Raw genomic sequence first — 16,594 nt, forward strand, 5'->3', positions numbered from 1 at the left:
CTCAGTGTGACCATGAGCCTTTCTCTGGCTGTCTCTGAGCCTCAGTTTCCTCTTCTGTAAAATGGGGTAACTCTGGCCTCATCTGAGGCTGAAATGGACATGGGAGGCTGCTTCCTGGGAGGCAGAATCTCCAACTGGAAGGTGTTAGAACTTGGGGTTTCTAGGGCTCCGGAACACTGCGATGCTGATGGGCCATGGTTCTAGGATTCTGTGAGGATCCGGAGACGCTGTTCATAGAGTCTGAGCTCCTCTCCCTCTGCACAGCACCGGGCTTTAATGAGCACAGTACAGGACTTGCTGCTCTCCAGCCCCTGCTCCCTGCAGCCCACCGAGATGACCCGGGGCCCCAACCAAGTTCCAGAGGTGCCCTCTGGCCTTTCTTAATGCCATAAATCAATTATTCATTCCCACGGTGTCCAAAGGATAAGCACTGTCATTATGGGTAAACGGGAATGCCCCCTGCTGGCCCTCGACTGCATATGCTGAACTGGAAGTCTGCTGCCTGAAAGATCATCAAGTCTACCCCCCTCACGTACAGGTGGGGAAACTGAGGCTCAGAGAGAGGCAGGACTCACCCATAGCCACACAGCCAAAAACAAAAACAAAAAAAAACTGTTGCCATCAAGTCGATTCCCACTCATAATGACCCTATAGGACAGAGGAGAACTGCCCCATAGTGTTTCAAAGGAGCAGCTGGTGGATTCAAACTGCTGACCTTTTGATTTGCAGCTGTAGCTCTTAACCACTTTGCTGTTAGTGCCAAAAACATGTATTAAAGGCAGTCTGAGGAAACCAAGGGTCAGAGAGGGTAAGTAGCCTTTACAAAGTCACACAGCAAAATGGAAGCAGATCTAGGACTTGAGCCTGCCTGACTGTTCCATGCTGTTCACAGAGCCACCCACTTGGCCCCAGAAGGTGAGCTCCCTGCCACTGGAGGCTTACGTAGAACTGGGAGGCTGCAGAGGGAAGGCCTGTCCTGGGACTTGGGGTTGGCCTGGGGACCTGCAGCTTCAGCATGTCACTTTAGTTTGTTGGAGTCGATGCTGGGGTTCAGGATCCTGGCCTGGCCCTCATGGTCATGACAGTTTCTGGGAATAGGGACATTCATTTTGTGAGAGGACATGAGCAAGACCAGGGTGGTCAGGGCTGGATGAGGAGGACCAGGGCAAGGCTATCTCGGCCGTCACTGTCCAGAAGAGCTTCCTTCCAAAAGTGGTCGCACTTAAGAGACAAGTGGGACCAGCACATCCCTTCAGAAGTAGTTACCAGGTGTGAATCCCACCGCTCTTAGAGCCTCAGTTTCCCCAATTGCACCATAAGTTGCATGTACTCAGGGATCTTCCAGGCAGCAGATTTTCGCCTGGAATCTGAGAGTGAGGACCAGGGAAGGGCACAGGGAAGGCAGATGCCCCATGGGGTCTTCCTGGTCTCCCCTCTCATCCCCTGCCAAGGCCCAAGATGGCAGCAGGCCTGAAACTGCCTGGTGCTGACTCCGTTTCTCTGACGAACTTGAGCAAGTCACTGCCTTCTCTGAGTCTCAGTTTCCCAGTTGTACAGGAAGAATGTGATGGTTCAGTCTTTCTAGAAAGCAGCTAAGCAATATCTGGAGCCTTAAAAAGTTGATTCCTTTTAACCCTATAATTCTATTCCTAAGAATCTATCCTGAGGAAATAAGTCAAATTGCAGAAAGATACATGTACAAAAATGTTCATCTTTGTATTAATTTTTAATAGTGAATAATTGAAAACCATTAAGCGCCCTTAGTAGAGAGCTGGTTACATAAATTATGATTCATTGATTAATGGAGTACCACATGACTGTTAAAAATCACATTTCCTTAGGATTTTTATTGACACCAGTAGGTCTTATGTCATTAAGAATAAAAAACCAAACCAAGCTCGTTGCTATCGAGTCGATTCTGACTCATAGCGACCCTAAAGGATAGAGTAGAACTGCCCTATAGGGTTTCCAAGGAGCACCTGGTGGATTCAAACTGCTGACCTTTTGGTTAGCAGCCATAGCTCTTAACCACCATGCCACCAGGGTTTCCTCATTAAGAAGGGGAACAGTTATTTATTGAACACTTGCTGTGTGCCTCACCTCACTCTGAAGGGGATTCTGTTCTTACTACCACCTTACAGATGAGGAAACTAAGGCTCAAAGAAGTCAGGTATTACATTACGTTATCAATTCTAGATGTCACTTTGAGGGCTAAGGTACTCCAGACCCAAGCCATGGTATTTTCAATCACATCGTTTGCATGCAAAAGCTGGACAACGAATAAGGAAGACTGAAGAAAACCTGATGCCTCTCAATTATGGTGTTGGCAAAGAATACTGGATATGCCATGGACTGCCAGAAAAACAAACAAATCTGTCTTGGAAGAAGTACAGCCAGAATGCCCCTTAAAAGTGAGCATGGCAAGACTTCGTCTCATGTGCTTTGAATGTGTTATCAGGAGGGACCAGTCTCTGGAGAAGGCCATCATGCTTGGTAAGGTAGAGCATCAGTGAAAGAGAGGAAGACCCTCAACGAGATGGACTGACACAGTGGCTGCAACAATGGGCTCAAACATAGCAATGATTGTAGGGTCACTGTAAGTAGGAACCTACTCAATGGTGCCTAAAAACATCAATTCTAAGACCTCGTATTTTTGCATTTAACCCTGAAAGAGAAATGACTCTCACAGTCATGGCATCTTAGAGTCCATGAAGCCTGTTGCCTCTGCAAGGCCCTACAGGCCAGTTAGAGGCAAAGTGGAGATATGAATCCAATGTGGGCATCTCACTCACTCATTGCGCTAGACACAGTGTGGCCCTGGGTCTTCTGTATACAAATATATAAACAAAGGGGAAAATACCCCACTGGAAGAGAATAAGAGAATTCAGCAAAGTCTTGGTAATGGTTACTTCTGGGCAACAGAACTTTGAAGAACTGTCGTTTTCTCTATGCCTCTTAGTATCCCTAGGTTTTCCATCCTGAGCAGACGTGACTGATGCTTGGGGCAGTGAGAAGCATTGGGACTTCATGGGCAGCACCTGGTCACTGGGCCAGGCCTGTGGCCTGGCTGGCAGTGTCAGAACTCACAGCCCTCCTGACCAGTGGGACTATCCTGGTTCCTGGACCAGGCCTGACCCCTGCCCGCCCCTCCTCCTTGCAGGTACCTCTACAACCGCATGGGCTACTGGAGCGATTGGTCCGTGCCCATCCTTGTGACCACAGCTGCTGCCTTCACGTATATTGCAGGCCTCCTGGTACGTGGGGGCTGTTGACAGGGGCAGGTGGCCCTGCTCCCAGAGGGAAGGAGGCTTGGCCTATGCCAAGCTGAGGGAGCACCTTACCCTTGTCTAAAGGGGGAGGTTGGCTTTTCCTAAGGCCTCTTGTACTGCTGTAGCTCTGAGGCCTAGGTGTCCCAATGTGGGAGGTCATCTTGCTTTTTCCTGCCTCCCTTGGCTGCTCCTTCTTGGAATGTTCTCCCCCTCACCTGGTGAATGCCATCCTAGCTATTAGGGCCCACTGCAGATGTCCCTCTTTTGGGAAGCTCTGCTCCTAATACTCTGCCCATTCATACCTGGGCCATCCCCATGCTGGACTGGAGACTTCTTGAGAGTAGGGCTCTAGTCTGTTTCAGAATCCTAGGACCTGAAACTCTCAAAACATTTGATGAATTAAGTTGGGCGGTTCAAGTGCAGGAGGACCCAGTGACCCCTTGAGGAAAAATCTCAGAGAATGCTGACCTGGGGCCCTGAAAGATTCTGGGAGGAGACCAGGCTTGGGCTGGGCTGGGCAGGGCAGGGCAGGGCTGGGCATTCCCGTCGCCTATAGGGAGGATTTGCTGACACTGTGCTCTGAGTGAGGCCCAGATCAGCAGTGGGGGGCATGGGTTTCTGGGGAATCCTGACCAGGGGTGGGAGCTTTCTTGTCCCACATGGAGCTGACTGTCTCCCTGGGGACCCCTTCTCAGATCCTGGCACTATGTCACATCACTGTCGGGCAGCAGATGAACCTGCACTGGCTACACAAGGTAAGGGCTGCCTCCTCCAGGCCTGCGAGGGCAGGGGAGGTAGGGAGGCTGCGGGGCCGTGGAAGAGCCTGAACACACCATCCTTCCTCTGGATAATAATTATAATTCTTATAATTGCTAACCCTGAGCACTCACTATATGCCAGGCACTGTTCTCACAGTGACCTTTATTGACTCATTTAACATTCGTAGCAAGCCTATAAGTCCAGTTATCATCCCATTTTGCAGTTGGAAAGACTGAGGTACAAAGAGGTTAAGTAGCTTGCCCAAGGTCTCCCAGTTAATAAGTAGAGGATCCAGGGTTCTAGCTCTGTAGCCAAGCTACTAGCCAGGCCCTCTGGTTGGCTTCAGGGAGCTCTTTTTAAAACCCTGATCCCTCCCCATTCCACAACTCCCATTGCTCCCTAAATGATCCAGACTCTAGCCCAGCATCAAGGCACTGCATGACCCCAGGCCTGCCGACCTCTCCCAACTTTTGTCACGGGACAGTTGCCCTCAGCTTCTGCTACATGAAGCATTTCAAGCTCCCTCACCACCTCCCAATCGGTCTGCCTCTTCTCTGCTTTTAGTCCTTTTCCCTTTGCCCTCTCTTTCTCCCCCTTCCTTGACACTCACCCATGTATTCAGGCCCGCACAGGCCCCCCAGCCACATTCCTGAGCATCTACATTGTGGTTTCCATCTGTCTCCCTTGCCTGCACCCCAGGCCCACACCCCCAGGCTGGGAGTTCCTTGCAGGCCAGAACTGGCTCTGTCCACCTCTGTGTCCGCAGTACCCCACTCAGGGCTGGGCTGTAAGCAGGTGGGCTTTGAGTATTCTGGGGCCTCGGCTCTCCTGCCCCATTCGGTGTATGTGTGGTGTTGGATGTGTGTTTCTGATGCCTACTTTTTTGAGGCCCCAGCAGGTACAAGGGTTGTACAAAGCTGACCAGGATAGACCTCCTTCCTCCTCCAGAGCCCATGGGCCGTGGAGGAAGGGTTGCGTCATCTCTGCTTTCCCAGAGCCCGGCCCAGCCCCGCACACGCCATTTAGGAAGGGCCAGAAACATCCAGAAATAACTGTGAGCCCATGAGATGGGTCCAGAATGACTCCGAGGGGTGGGCCCCCACTTCATTGGACCAGGATCAGGAAGAGGGAAGTGGCGTGATTTCATTTGGGCTTTATGGAAGGTGAGGTGCTGTGGGTGTCCAGGGGGTGTCCAGGATCAGTTAATGACACAAATCTGAGCTCAGGCGACAGACCCGGAGTTGGATCGTTGGCATCCAGATGTTGACTGAGGTCCTGGAAGGGCGAAGAGCAGCACGCAGCCCCTGGTCCCACCTGCCTTCCTCTTGCTTGTCACTCTATCCTGAGGCCTCCCTTGGGCTTCCGCATCCCGTCTGTAAAGCACTTTCTCCTTCTGGCTGCAAAGCTGACACATGAAAGAACTGCACCAGCTGGCACCCCAGCCAGGGCTGGCGCACACTGTGGGCACCTCCTCTGGTCTGTGCTCAGCTCTCAGCAGGTCAGCTCCCACCTGCTTGATCCCAGTGGAGAGGCCTTGGGGGTGCTGGGTTGGCCAGACGTGGGCAGATCAAGGCCAGATTTTCTCCTGGAGGGCCAGAAGATCAGAGCCCTTCATCCCCACTGGTACCAGCTCCCCGGGTGCCAGGGCTGCCTTCCTCCCCGCTCTGTCCACCTCCCATGAGATCCCAGCATGAGAAGGTTCCTTCCAGGCAAAGCTGATCCCTGTGGCCCAGCCTGCTGCACCTGGAGGAAAGGAGGGGTCCCCAGGGCTCAGAGTTCTCAAGCAGAGGCTGGAGAGTCTACCAGTCTGGTTCCCAGATTCTATCATTTGGTTCTAAGGAATCCTTATTCATTTTTGTTTTAATTAAACTTGTAAAATGTTTATGCGGTAAATGTATATAACATAAAATTTACCATTTTAACCATTTTTAAGTGTACAGTTCAGTGGCATTGCATTCACAGTGTTGTACAATTATCACCACTCTTCATTTCCAAAGGTTTTCCATCTCCCCAAATAGAAATTCTATACCCATTAAGCAATACCTCCCCCTTCCCCCCTCCCCCTACCCCTGGTAACCTCTAATCTACCTTCTGTCTCCATGCATTCGCCCATTACCGGTATTTCATACAAGAGGGATCATGTAGTATTTGTCCTTTTGTGTCCGCCCTCTTTCACTTAGCATAATGTTTTCAAGGCTCATGTTGTAGCATGTATCAGAACTTTATTCATTTTATGAGTGAATAATATCCCATTGTATGGATAGACCACATTTTGTTGGTCTACTCATCTGTTGATAGATCCTTGGTTGTTTCCACCTTTTGGCTATTGTGAAGAGTGCTGCAGTGAACACCGGTGTACACATATCTGTTTGAGTCCCTGCTTTCATTTCTCTTGGGTAAACATGTAGGAGTGAACTTGTTGGGTCATACGGTAAGTCCGTGTTTAACTTTTTGAAGAACAGTAACTAGAAAGATTAGATAGGCAACTTACGGGGCAGTGAGTTTACGTGAATGGGGGAGGACCAATCTGGAAAACGAGGGTGAGAATGGTTGCACAACATGAAGAATGTAATCAATGTCACTGAATTGTACGTGTAGAAACTGTTGAACAACAACAAAAAGAAAATAAATTAAAAAAAAAAAAGCTGTTTGACTAAGCAAGCCCTTAGCCCCTCTGGGCCTCGTTTCCCTGCGTGTAAAGTGAAGATAATAAGACCTCACAGGGACTATTGTGCAAATAACTGGAAGGATAACGTGGAGTGCCTCACACAGGCCTGGGCACACATGGACCTCTGTAAACCTCCATTTCCTTCCCTCCCCTTGTCCCCAGAGCTGGCCTGTCACAGCTCATAGAGGCCTTTGCCTAGCTCAGCCTCGTTATTGTTTCTTACTGGAACATGTGTTTCCAGGCTGATGGGCCGGAATGACAAGCCTCCAAAGGCAAACTTAATCCGAAGCAAGAATCAATCTTGCCCACCTGGCAGGAAAGGAAGATGGGTAGATGCCTGTCTCTGCCCTCAATCATCTAGAAATTCCATTTAGCCCGTGTTCAGGGGCTGGAGCATTCTCAGAGTGCTGCTGCCTCGAGTAAGGGCATCACAGGGAGAGAAGGGGTGAGGGCACTGCTGGCCGGCAGCAGCTCGAGGAAGGCAGAGTGGCCTGGCAGTGCCAGCGGTGAGGGGAAAGACAGGTCTTCCTGGGGGGTAGGAGGGTGGAATGAATCTGAAGGGGGCAATAGGGGCCAGTGTAGTAGCCTTGAGTGGCATGTTGTAGACGTGGGGACTGCAGAAGGCTTTGGAGTAGAGGTGAGCCCTGCGCTTGTGGGGGTAGACAGGTCTTGTGCTGTGGGGGGGAGGGGGTGATATCCAGGGCTTAGAGGATACCCTGGAGACTGAGTAGCTAGAAGCCAGGCATCACCTAATTTGGGGGAGCATTTTGTGTTGTGTAAGATGTTCCTTTGGGTTTAAGATGTTCCAGATCCCATCTGTCCCCAAGGATCTCTGTCCCATGAAGGTGCCACCTGGTTCTCCACTGGAGCTGTGCTTCTTAGTCCCTGCTAGGAGGGGAGCCGCCATAACACATTAGAAGCTGGGCCTGAGAGCAAGCCATGGGGATGGCATAGGGTAGGGCAGGCCTGTGCCCCACTGCTTGGCTTATTCCCAGCCTGAAGTGCCACCACGAGCCAAGCCAGTGCTGGTAGGCAGGATGTCACATCCTGCAGGGGACCCAGCTCCTCAGCCTCCTGCCCCTGTAGCCAGGCAAGTCCCCCCTCAACTCAGACCCCAGTGGAGCCTCAGTTTCCTCATTTGTCACACAGGCTGGGATGATCTTTCTTATGGGGGTGCTGTGAGGGCCAGTTGAGGCCATGGATGGAACTGGCTGGGCCCAGGGGAGCCCCCATTTGCTGAGCGGGTCCGCTCCCTCGTCCTCTCAGGACTGAGCCCCGCTGCAAAGTGCCTGCGACCTGCCCCAGCTTCCTCTTCATTTCTCCTTTCCACCCTCCTTCACTTCCCTTGCTGCCCCTGACTGACTGGGGCTGCCTGCATCCTCCTGCCTCTGCCTTGCCCTCCCCCTCATCTCAGTTCCTTGGTCTGTCTCCGGCTTTCTTTCAGTTCTTGCCTCTGTCTCTCCTCTTCCCCTCCTTCTGGCTTCTTCTGTGTCTCTTGCACTCCCCATTTCCCCTGTCTCTTGGTTTCTCCCTCTGCCTCTCTGTGTCTGCTCCCTTCTCTCAGACACACGGGCGAGCCTCGGGCTGTCCTGGCACACCTGATCTGACCCTCTGTCTGGTGACTCTTCCCTTCCAGATAGGGCTGGTGGTCATCCTGGTCTCCACGGTGGTGGCCATGTCTGCTGTGGCCCAGCTGTGGGAGGACGAGTGGGAGGTGCTTCTGATCTCCCTACAGGTGAGTGTGGGGGGCATGGGGAGCTGCCCCTTCTCCAGAACCCTTACAATAGACCAAAGCCCAGAGAGGGGCAGGGATGGGCCCAGGGTCACACAGCAAGTTAGAGGCAAGGAGGGTGCTGCAGCTCAGCAATGAGCTGAAACTCCCAATTTCCTCTGTTAAAAAATGGAGACAAGGTTGCCTGGCCCACTGATAGGGTGGGTAGATAGGAACTGATGACTGGTGGGGGCTGGCCATGGCTAGGAGTCACTCACTGGTCCCTCTTCCTCCACCACCACCACCACACACAGGGCACAGCACCATTCCTGCACATGGGGACCCTGGCAGCCATCACTGTTCTCTCATGGATTGTGGCTGGACAGTTTGCTCGCGCAGAGCGGTCCTGTGAGTATGGCTGGGCAGGGCCTGGCCTCTCCCCACACCTCTAAGTTCCAAGCCCAGCTTGTCCTACCCTCACCTGAACTCTACCTGGGTGGCCTGGGGAGGAGGTAGGGCCCTTCCTCGCAGTGTGGGGTGGGGTGGGGTGGACTGGCCCACAGAGTCCAGGGGAGGTTGCAGCCTCATCTGCCTGGCAGTTGTTTCTATGTCTATGTGTGCACCTGTGGGAGTTAGAGGCCGGTTCACCTTCCCAGCAAGAATTGGGGCGGCCCTTGGTACAGGGTCTCCTCAGAACATCTGGGTCCTGATGGGTGGAGGGAAGTGGGGCCCAGCATCCCACTCCCAAGCTTCCCAGGGCCGGAGGGAGCTGAGCGGCTCACCAGGTGGCACTCGTGTAGCCTCCCAGATGGCCATTCTCTGCACCTTCTTCGCTGTGGTGTTTGCCCTCTACCTGGCCCCGCTCTCCATCTCCTCTCCCTGCATCATGGAGAAGAAGGACCTGGGCCCCAAGCCTGCCCTCATCGGCCACCGCGGGGCCCCCATGGTGAGTGCGCACCTTTGGGTCTTAACAGACTGGGGTGTGGAGGAAGGCCTGAGCTGCCATTCTAGTGGGAGATGGGCAAAGACCTGGTGGGAGGACCTTGCTGGAAAATAGATATAATGCATATAATACAATAACAGCTACACTTTTTAGCCCTCTTTTGGGTATGTGAAAAAAAAATTTTTTTTTTTTTTGGGTATATGGGAAGGATTGGTGAACAGTAAGGCTGGAGAGCTTGGTTGGATAGGATTCAAGCCTGAAGGTGTCTTGCAAAAAGAATTCACCCTTTATCCTGAGGGCCCTGGAAGGGTTGTAGGCCTGGGCCAGACACTGCCAGGTTGTGAGCTGGGAAGGGTCCTTGGTGGTCTGGGTGGAAGCTGGCCACGAAGGCAGCGGAGAGACAAAGAGGTACGTTCTGTGACTCTGCAGTAGAGCTTCCGGTTGAGAGGGCAGTCTCCAGAGCCATGCTGCCTGGGTTTGAATCCAGGCTCTGCCACGCCAGCTCTGGGACCCTGGACACATTTCCTATCTTCTTTGTGCCTAGTGACCTCCTCTTGTGCACTGGGAATAATGAGGATGCCTGCCCCAAAGGGTTGTGGGAATCAGTTAAATTAGTGTGTGCAAAGTGTCCACATACAAGCCTGCACACAGGAAGTGCTCCATAAATAAGAGTTAGACATTATTGTTATCTTGGGCAGGCCCTCCTCCTCTCTGGACAAGGGTCTCCTCACCCAGGAAAGCCTTGAACTAGTGGTTCTCAAACAGGGCAGTACCGCCCTCCACCACCAGAGGGCATTTTGAGGGACTTGAGGGTTTTTTCAGTTGTCACAATGATTGGGAGTTACGTTGCTGTTTTTTTCAGAAAAGGGGCCTCACAAAGTAATTGTTTGAAAAGGAATACTGAGTCTGACAGGGTGGAGAATCACCTCACTCCTCATGTGGTGGGTATTATGGTACCCATTTTCCAGAAAATTCAGAGACCTGTGCCACTGAGCTGGACCATGGTCCCCTCCCACCAAACCCCATGTTGGTCCCAGCACCTTTCAGAGGCAGCAAACTGGAAAAGCCATGGCTTTGGAGTCAGAGGGATCTGGATTTGGGGTCCAGTTTTGCCATACGCTGGCTGTGTGCCTCTAGGAGTTAGTGATACCCACACGTCTGGCTATTGTGAAAATAAGTTAGGATCGCAGCTGTCCCAGGGGGGCAAGGTCTGAGCTTGGGGCCGGGGGAAGAGAGGGTCTCTTCTCAGGGGACTGAGATCATTACTCCTCGTCTCTCCCTGCCCCAGATTATCCATTTTACCTGCCTTGGAGGCCAGGGGGCAAGAGGGATTGTGCTGAGGTGGGGGGTGGGGGAGTGAGGTGGCCCCAGCTTTTACTAGAAAAATTTCAAACATACACAGAAATAGAAAGAACAGTATAATGAGTCATATAATGATAAATAGGATAAAGAATTCGATACCAGCTCAACGTTTGTCTGCATTTGCCATTCTTGCTTTATCTGTCCCCCTACCTTTTTTTTTAATCTGCTGTAGTATTTTAAAGAGAATCCCAGACATCCTATCATTTTATACGTACATATGTCCAGGTGTATCTCTAACACATAAAGAACTTTAAAAAAATATAACCACGATGCTGTTATCACACCCAACAAAATCGACAATAATTTCTCAATATTATCTAATACTAAATCCATGTTCAATTTTTTTTATCACCTTAAAAGCATCGTTTTACGGCTGATTTGTTAAAACTCGGGTCCAAACACAGTGCATCTGGTTGACATGCCTACCAAATATGTTTTGACCTGTAACAATTCCCCCACCCTTTTTCCCTTATGCTGTTTCTTTGCTGAAGAAACGGAGTCATTTGTCCTGTAGAATTGCCCACGTCGCGTGTCTGGCAGATCGCATCCTCATGGAGGTGTCGATGTGGGGCTGGCATGGGCGTCTGCCATGTCTCCTCTGTGTGTCTCTGTGTATGCACGCAAAACAGTGTCCTCAGATGACTGGCTGTGGGGGTTCTGACCCTGGGTCCGCATCTCTGTGTGTGGTATCCCAAATGCAATCCCTGTCTTGGAGACAGTGTCCATGTATGTGCCTGTTCTGTGTGTGTGTATACTTGAATATTTGGTCTGACCAAGTCTGAAGCTGGACTCCTAACCACAATGTTGTCCTGCCCACCCAAGTTTGTAACAACCACTCCATACACACACACACTCCTGACTCCAGAACCCCACCTGGGCTCAGGCCTGAGGCAGGTGGAACCTATGAGATGAGGATTCAGAATTTACCCCAGAATCCCTGGATACTTCTTAGGACCCTCCTGGAGCCCTGAGGCTGAACAGGGAGAGCCAGGTTTCCATGGCTTTGTCTCAAGAGGCCAGCACCTAACCCGGGGAGACCTTAACTGTGTGTAAAAGCCTCCGGAAAAGAGGCTCTCCCCGTCCCAAGCACTTCATCTGCCCTTAGGCAGTCCTCAAAGCCACTGCGTGACTTTCTTGTGTCTGCCCACAGTCCACCTTCTGCAGCCCCAGCCCAGTGGGATGGAGCATCAGCGCCCTTGGAGTGGTCACCAGGGGAGGCTTGGCCACAGGGCACTTAGAGAGGCAGATGGGTGGGACCTCACGGAGTCCACACCTCTCCCTTGTGCCTCGGTGGCCCTGCTCTGCCTCAGGGTGGTCTCGCACAGCTCACTGGACTGGACGAACCAGTACCACATCCCTAAGGCTGCTCTGATCTGGGGAAAGGGGGTGAAAAGAACTCCCATTATAGAGACCTTACTGGTACTGGGCTCAGGCCTGGGGTCTCTGACATCTGTTAACTCACCTGTGAGGTTAATAACAGCTCATTTTGCAGCTAAAGAAACTGAGGCTAAGAAAGGCGAGGCGATTTTCCAAGACTGATGCCTAGGAAGTAGAATTGCTGACTTCTCAATCAGTTCTGAAACCCTTGCCATTCCTTGCCTCCCAGAGGAGGGGAGTGTGGTTCATATTGGAGAACATGGGGAGAGAAGATGAGAATGAGCGTGTCCTGGGTGGGAATGAGATCTGCCATGGGAGCCCTTTCCATTCCATCTCTTCACCGGACGGCACCCTCCTTCCTGCTCTATCCCCCTCGCCCTGTACAAGCCCGATCCTTGGTTTGGTGCTGACCCCTAGTGGTAACTGAGAGTATGACAGGGTCTTCAGAACTAGGGAAGGCAACTTAGAACCCCAACTCTCCCAACTGGAAGGGCCCTCAGAGAACAGTAAGTCCACATCCCCAAGGCAAAAGTGAAGAAACTGGGATCCATAGGAGAAAGGGGGACACCCAAAGCCACAAAGCTAGTTAATGCCAGAGTCAGGACAAGAACCAGGATCTTCTGATTTATATGCTACAGGGTTACGTTTGCCATTTATTAAGCTCTTTAATGTGTATCAGGCAGTGTGCTAGGCACTTTTCATCCATGTAACAGTCCATGTTCATGTTTGTATAGATGAGGAAACTGATCACCCCACTGAAACTCTACCGTCCCGTCTACCTTCTCACCTCCTTCCAGAATCCCCACCTGAACTCACTCAGGGTCTAACTAGGAGAGGATTTAACATTCAGCCCAGCTCCAAGACTGCCATGGAGCCACCAAAAAAACCCATTGCCCCTGAGTCAATTCTGACTCCTAGCAACCCTACAGAACAGAGTAGAACTGCCTCATAGAGTTTCCAAGGAGCACCTGGTAGATTCGAACTGCCCACCTTTTGGTTAGCAGTCATAGCACTTAACCATTACGCCACCAGGGTTTCCCTGTAAAGCCACAGAGGACTGTAAAAAAGCCCTCCTATGCCCAGTTTCCGGCTCAGTGCCTGGAATACAATAATGATAATATAATGTTGTTGTTGTTAGGAGCCATCAACAGTTCTACCTTATAGCGACCCTATGTACAACTGAATGAAACACTGTCTGGTCCCGCGCCATCCTCACAATTGTTGTTATGTTTAAGCCCATTGTTGCAGCCACTGTGTCAGTCCATCTCATTGAGGGTCTTCTTCTTTTTTGCTGACGTTCTACTTTACCAAGCATGATGTCCTTTTCTGGAGACCAGTCCTTCCTGATAACATGTCCAAAGTATTTGAGACAACATCTTACCATCCTTGCTTCCAAGGAGCATTCTGGCTGTACTTCTTCCAAGACAGATTTGTTAGTTCTTCTGGCAGTCCATGGTATATTCAGTATTCTTCACCAACACCATAATTCAAAGGCATCGATTCTTCTTTGGTCTTCCTTATTCATTGTCCGGCTTTCACAGGCATATGAGGCGATTGAAAATACTGTAGCTTGGGTCAGGCACACTTTAGTCCTCAAAGTGACATCTCTCCTTTTTAACACTTAAAAGAGGTCTTTTGCAGCAGATTTGCCCAATGCTATGCGTCTTTGATTTCTTGACTGCTACTTCCATGGTCCTTGATTGCGGATCCAAGTAAAATGAAATCCTTGACAACGTCAATCTTTTCTATGTTTATCATGATGTTGCTTGTTGGTCCAGTTGGAAGGATTTTTGTTTTCTTCATGTTAAGGTATAAGCCGTACTGAAGGCCGTGGTCTTTGATCTTCATCAGTAACTGCTTCAAGTCCTCTTCACTTTCAGCAAGAAGGCTGAGTCATCTTCATATCGCAGGTTGTTAATGAGTCTTCCTCCAATCCTGATGCTGTGTTCTTCATATAGTCCAGTTTCTCAGATTATTTGCTCAGTGTACAAATTGAATAAGTATGGTAAAAAGATACAACTCTGACGCACACCTTTCCTGACTTTAAACCATGCAGTATCCTCTTCTGTTCGAACTGCCTCATGGTCTATGCACAATTTCCACAGGAGCACAATGAAAAAAAAAAAAAAAATGAAGTGTTCTGGAATTCCCATTCTCCGCAATGTTATCCATAATTTGTTATGATCCACACAGTCGCATGCCTTCGCATAGTCAATAAAACACATGTACACAAAAATGACCATAAAAAAAAAAAAAAACTTGTTGCTGTCGAGTCGATTCCAACTCATAGTGACCCTATAGGACAGAGTAGAAGTGCCCCATATGGTTTCCAAGGAGCGCCTGTTGGATTCAAACTGCCGACCTGTTGGTTAGCAGCCGGAGCTCCTATTTATTATTAAGTGCAGCTGTATGCCAGGCATTGACGTATATCAACATTAACCACCACCTCCTGCCTCCCCTGCAAAAAACCCCATGAGGCAGGCGTGATCTAATAGATGAGCAAACCGAGAGAAGCTGAGTGGGCTGCCTAGGGTCACACAGCTCCTATTTAGAGGAGCCGGAATTAGAACCAGGCCTACCCAACATGGAAGACTTTCTGTTGATTTGGGAGGAGTACGTTCAGTTTTTCACCTGGATCTTTGCTCTTCCCCTCACCCCCGTTCCTCTCCAGCTGGCCCCAGAGCACACGGTGATGTCATTCCGGAAGGCCATAGAGCAGAAATTGTACGGGCTCCAGGCTGACGTTACCATCAGGTAGGTGCTGGAGAGGAAGGACAGCACCCCACCCCTTCCCACCCATATCCCTGGTCTCTGCTGGTGGAGCCTCCGAATCCCAGAGCCTCAGAGATGAGGGTGGAGGCTTGGATTTTTCATGGCAGGGCAGACACCCAGCTTTAGCAGCACAACTGTTCTTGTGCCAAACCTCAGGACATAAAATAGAGAAAACAACAGGTGCACTGCTTCAAGCAGGGTGGGGGGTGGAGACTGGAGCCTGGCCACAGATCCACTTGAAGGGAGATTGGATCTATACGGCTCAGCATGGTGGAGCTTATTAGCTGCATGGAAAAAGGCTAGTCGCAAAGGAATACGTTCACTACAATGTCTGTTAAAAAGAGACCATCCAAAAGTGATATATACCTTCCTACACGTAGATATACAAGTATGTAAAGGTATAAAGGGCATGGAAGAATCCACACCAATCTCATAACCATCGGGAAGGGGAGAAGGGCAGGGCTGCCTTGTGTAGTTGTGTACTGACCAAGGGTACCCTATATGTGAGAACACTGTTCCCAGGTAGGACATCATAGAACTGAATATTTAACACAACTTTCTAGCAGGTGATGGTAAAATGTCTTGAGGAAGGGGCACAGGTGCCTTTTACTGTTTCACACCAGGGCTCGTCACGCTCTATTGGCAGCCCCGGTGGGGTAGAGGAAGATGGTGGGGTGTGGGGATGGGATGTGTCAAAGGGGTCTGCATTTGTACTGTTCTCATTGTGGTGTCAGACAGGCTTGGTTCCAAGCCAGGTTTACCACTTACTGGGTGTGGGCTTTGAACTAGGTACTTCCCCTCTCCCAGACTCAGTTTCCCCATTATCAAATGAGCTAACACCTACCTTTCAAGGTTGCTGAGAGAATGGCCCCAATCTTTCCCAGCCCTCCCTTCTCCGAAGCCCCCAGCCCTGTCTGACCCTCCCAGAGAGGCAGCCAGCCCACTGTCCTCTCTGTGCAGGCTGGAGCTGAGACCTGCCCTGGCCCTGTGGCTGGTCAGGGTAGGTGGGTGGAGAGGAGTGGGAGGTGATCATCTGAGGGCAGCTGAGGACCAGGATGGGCGGTGACTCCAAGGCCCCCTCCCTGCAGCCTGGACGGTGTGCCCTTCCTGCTGCATGACGCCACCCTGCGGCGCACCACCAACGTGGAAGAGGAGTTCCCTGGGCTTGCCCGCAGGCCTGCCTCCATGCTCAACTGGACCATCCTGCAGAGGCTCAATGCTGGCCAGTGGTTCCTGAAGGTCTGGCTGCCCCTAGTCCCAGTCCTGGGCATGGGAGCACGGGATGGGACCCCACTCCAAGAGTTGGCCCACCACATAACCAAGCTGGTTAGCGGCCTCCTCAGGCCTCTGTCACTCTAGCCCCCATCTCATGGTTTTCACTGCTTGTTCTGGGCCCATCCACCTCCCCCACCAGAAAAAGCTGATGATGATGATGATGGTAACAGTTAAAAGCTAAATCATTAATTTTGTAAAGCTAGAGGGAGGTTGGTACACTGGTCTAAAGGCTGCTGAAGGAGAACTGTGCTGGGAAGGAGGAATCCCTTCTATAGGCACAGGGTCGGGGAGGGAGGCTAGGGCTGGGGCCTCTGAGAGCCCCCATCCAGGGCCATCGCCATCAGTTTACCTGACACGCACACCAGCACACACTGGCAGCCCAGGGCTCTCCACACTGGGTTTCTGGGAGGGCACATGGGGGCTGGAAGAGCTGATGACACAGCCGTGTTTACCTGTGT

At 51.1% G+C, this 16,594-nt stretch overlaps 1 protein-coding gene across 11 annotated transcripts in view; it reads left to right on the top strand.

The window, feature by feature from the left end:
• The window catches only part of GDPD5 (glycerophosphodiester phosphodiesterase domain containing 5), a 107,600-nt gene that overhangs the window by 80,299 nt on the left and 10,707 nt on the right, over positions 1 to 16,594 (top strand). For all 11 annotated transcript variants that reach the window (XM_049889803.1, XM_049889802.1, XM_049889809.1 and 8 more), the window contains 7 exons: positions 3,161 to 3,254; positions 3,965 to 4,024; positions 8,333 to 8,431; positions 8,722 to 8,815; positions 9,208 to 9,353; positions 14,761 to 14,843; positions 15,950 to 16,100. In XM_049889803.1, coding sequence (XP_049745760.1) covers positions 3,161 to 3,254; positions 3,965 to 4,024; positions 8,333 to 8,431; positions 8,722 to 8,815; positions 9,208 to 9,353; positions 14,761 to 14,843; positions 15,950 to 16,100 — 727 coding nt within the window. The remainder of the gene's footprint in view (positions 1 to 3,160; positions 3,255 to 3,964; positions 4,025 to 8,332; positions 8,432 to 8,721; positions 8,816 to 9,207; positions 9,354 to 14,760; positions 14,844 to 15,949; positions 16,101 to 16,594) is intronic.

This window comes from Elephas maximus, chromosome 7, assembly GCF_024166365.1.
Source record: "Elephas maximus indicus isolate mEleMax1 chromosome 7, mEleMax1 primary haplotype, whole genome shotgun sequence".
Taxonomy (NCBI): Eukaryota; Metazoa; Chordata; class Mammalia; order Proboscidea; family Elephantidae; genus Elephas; species Elephas maximus.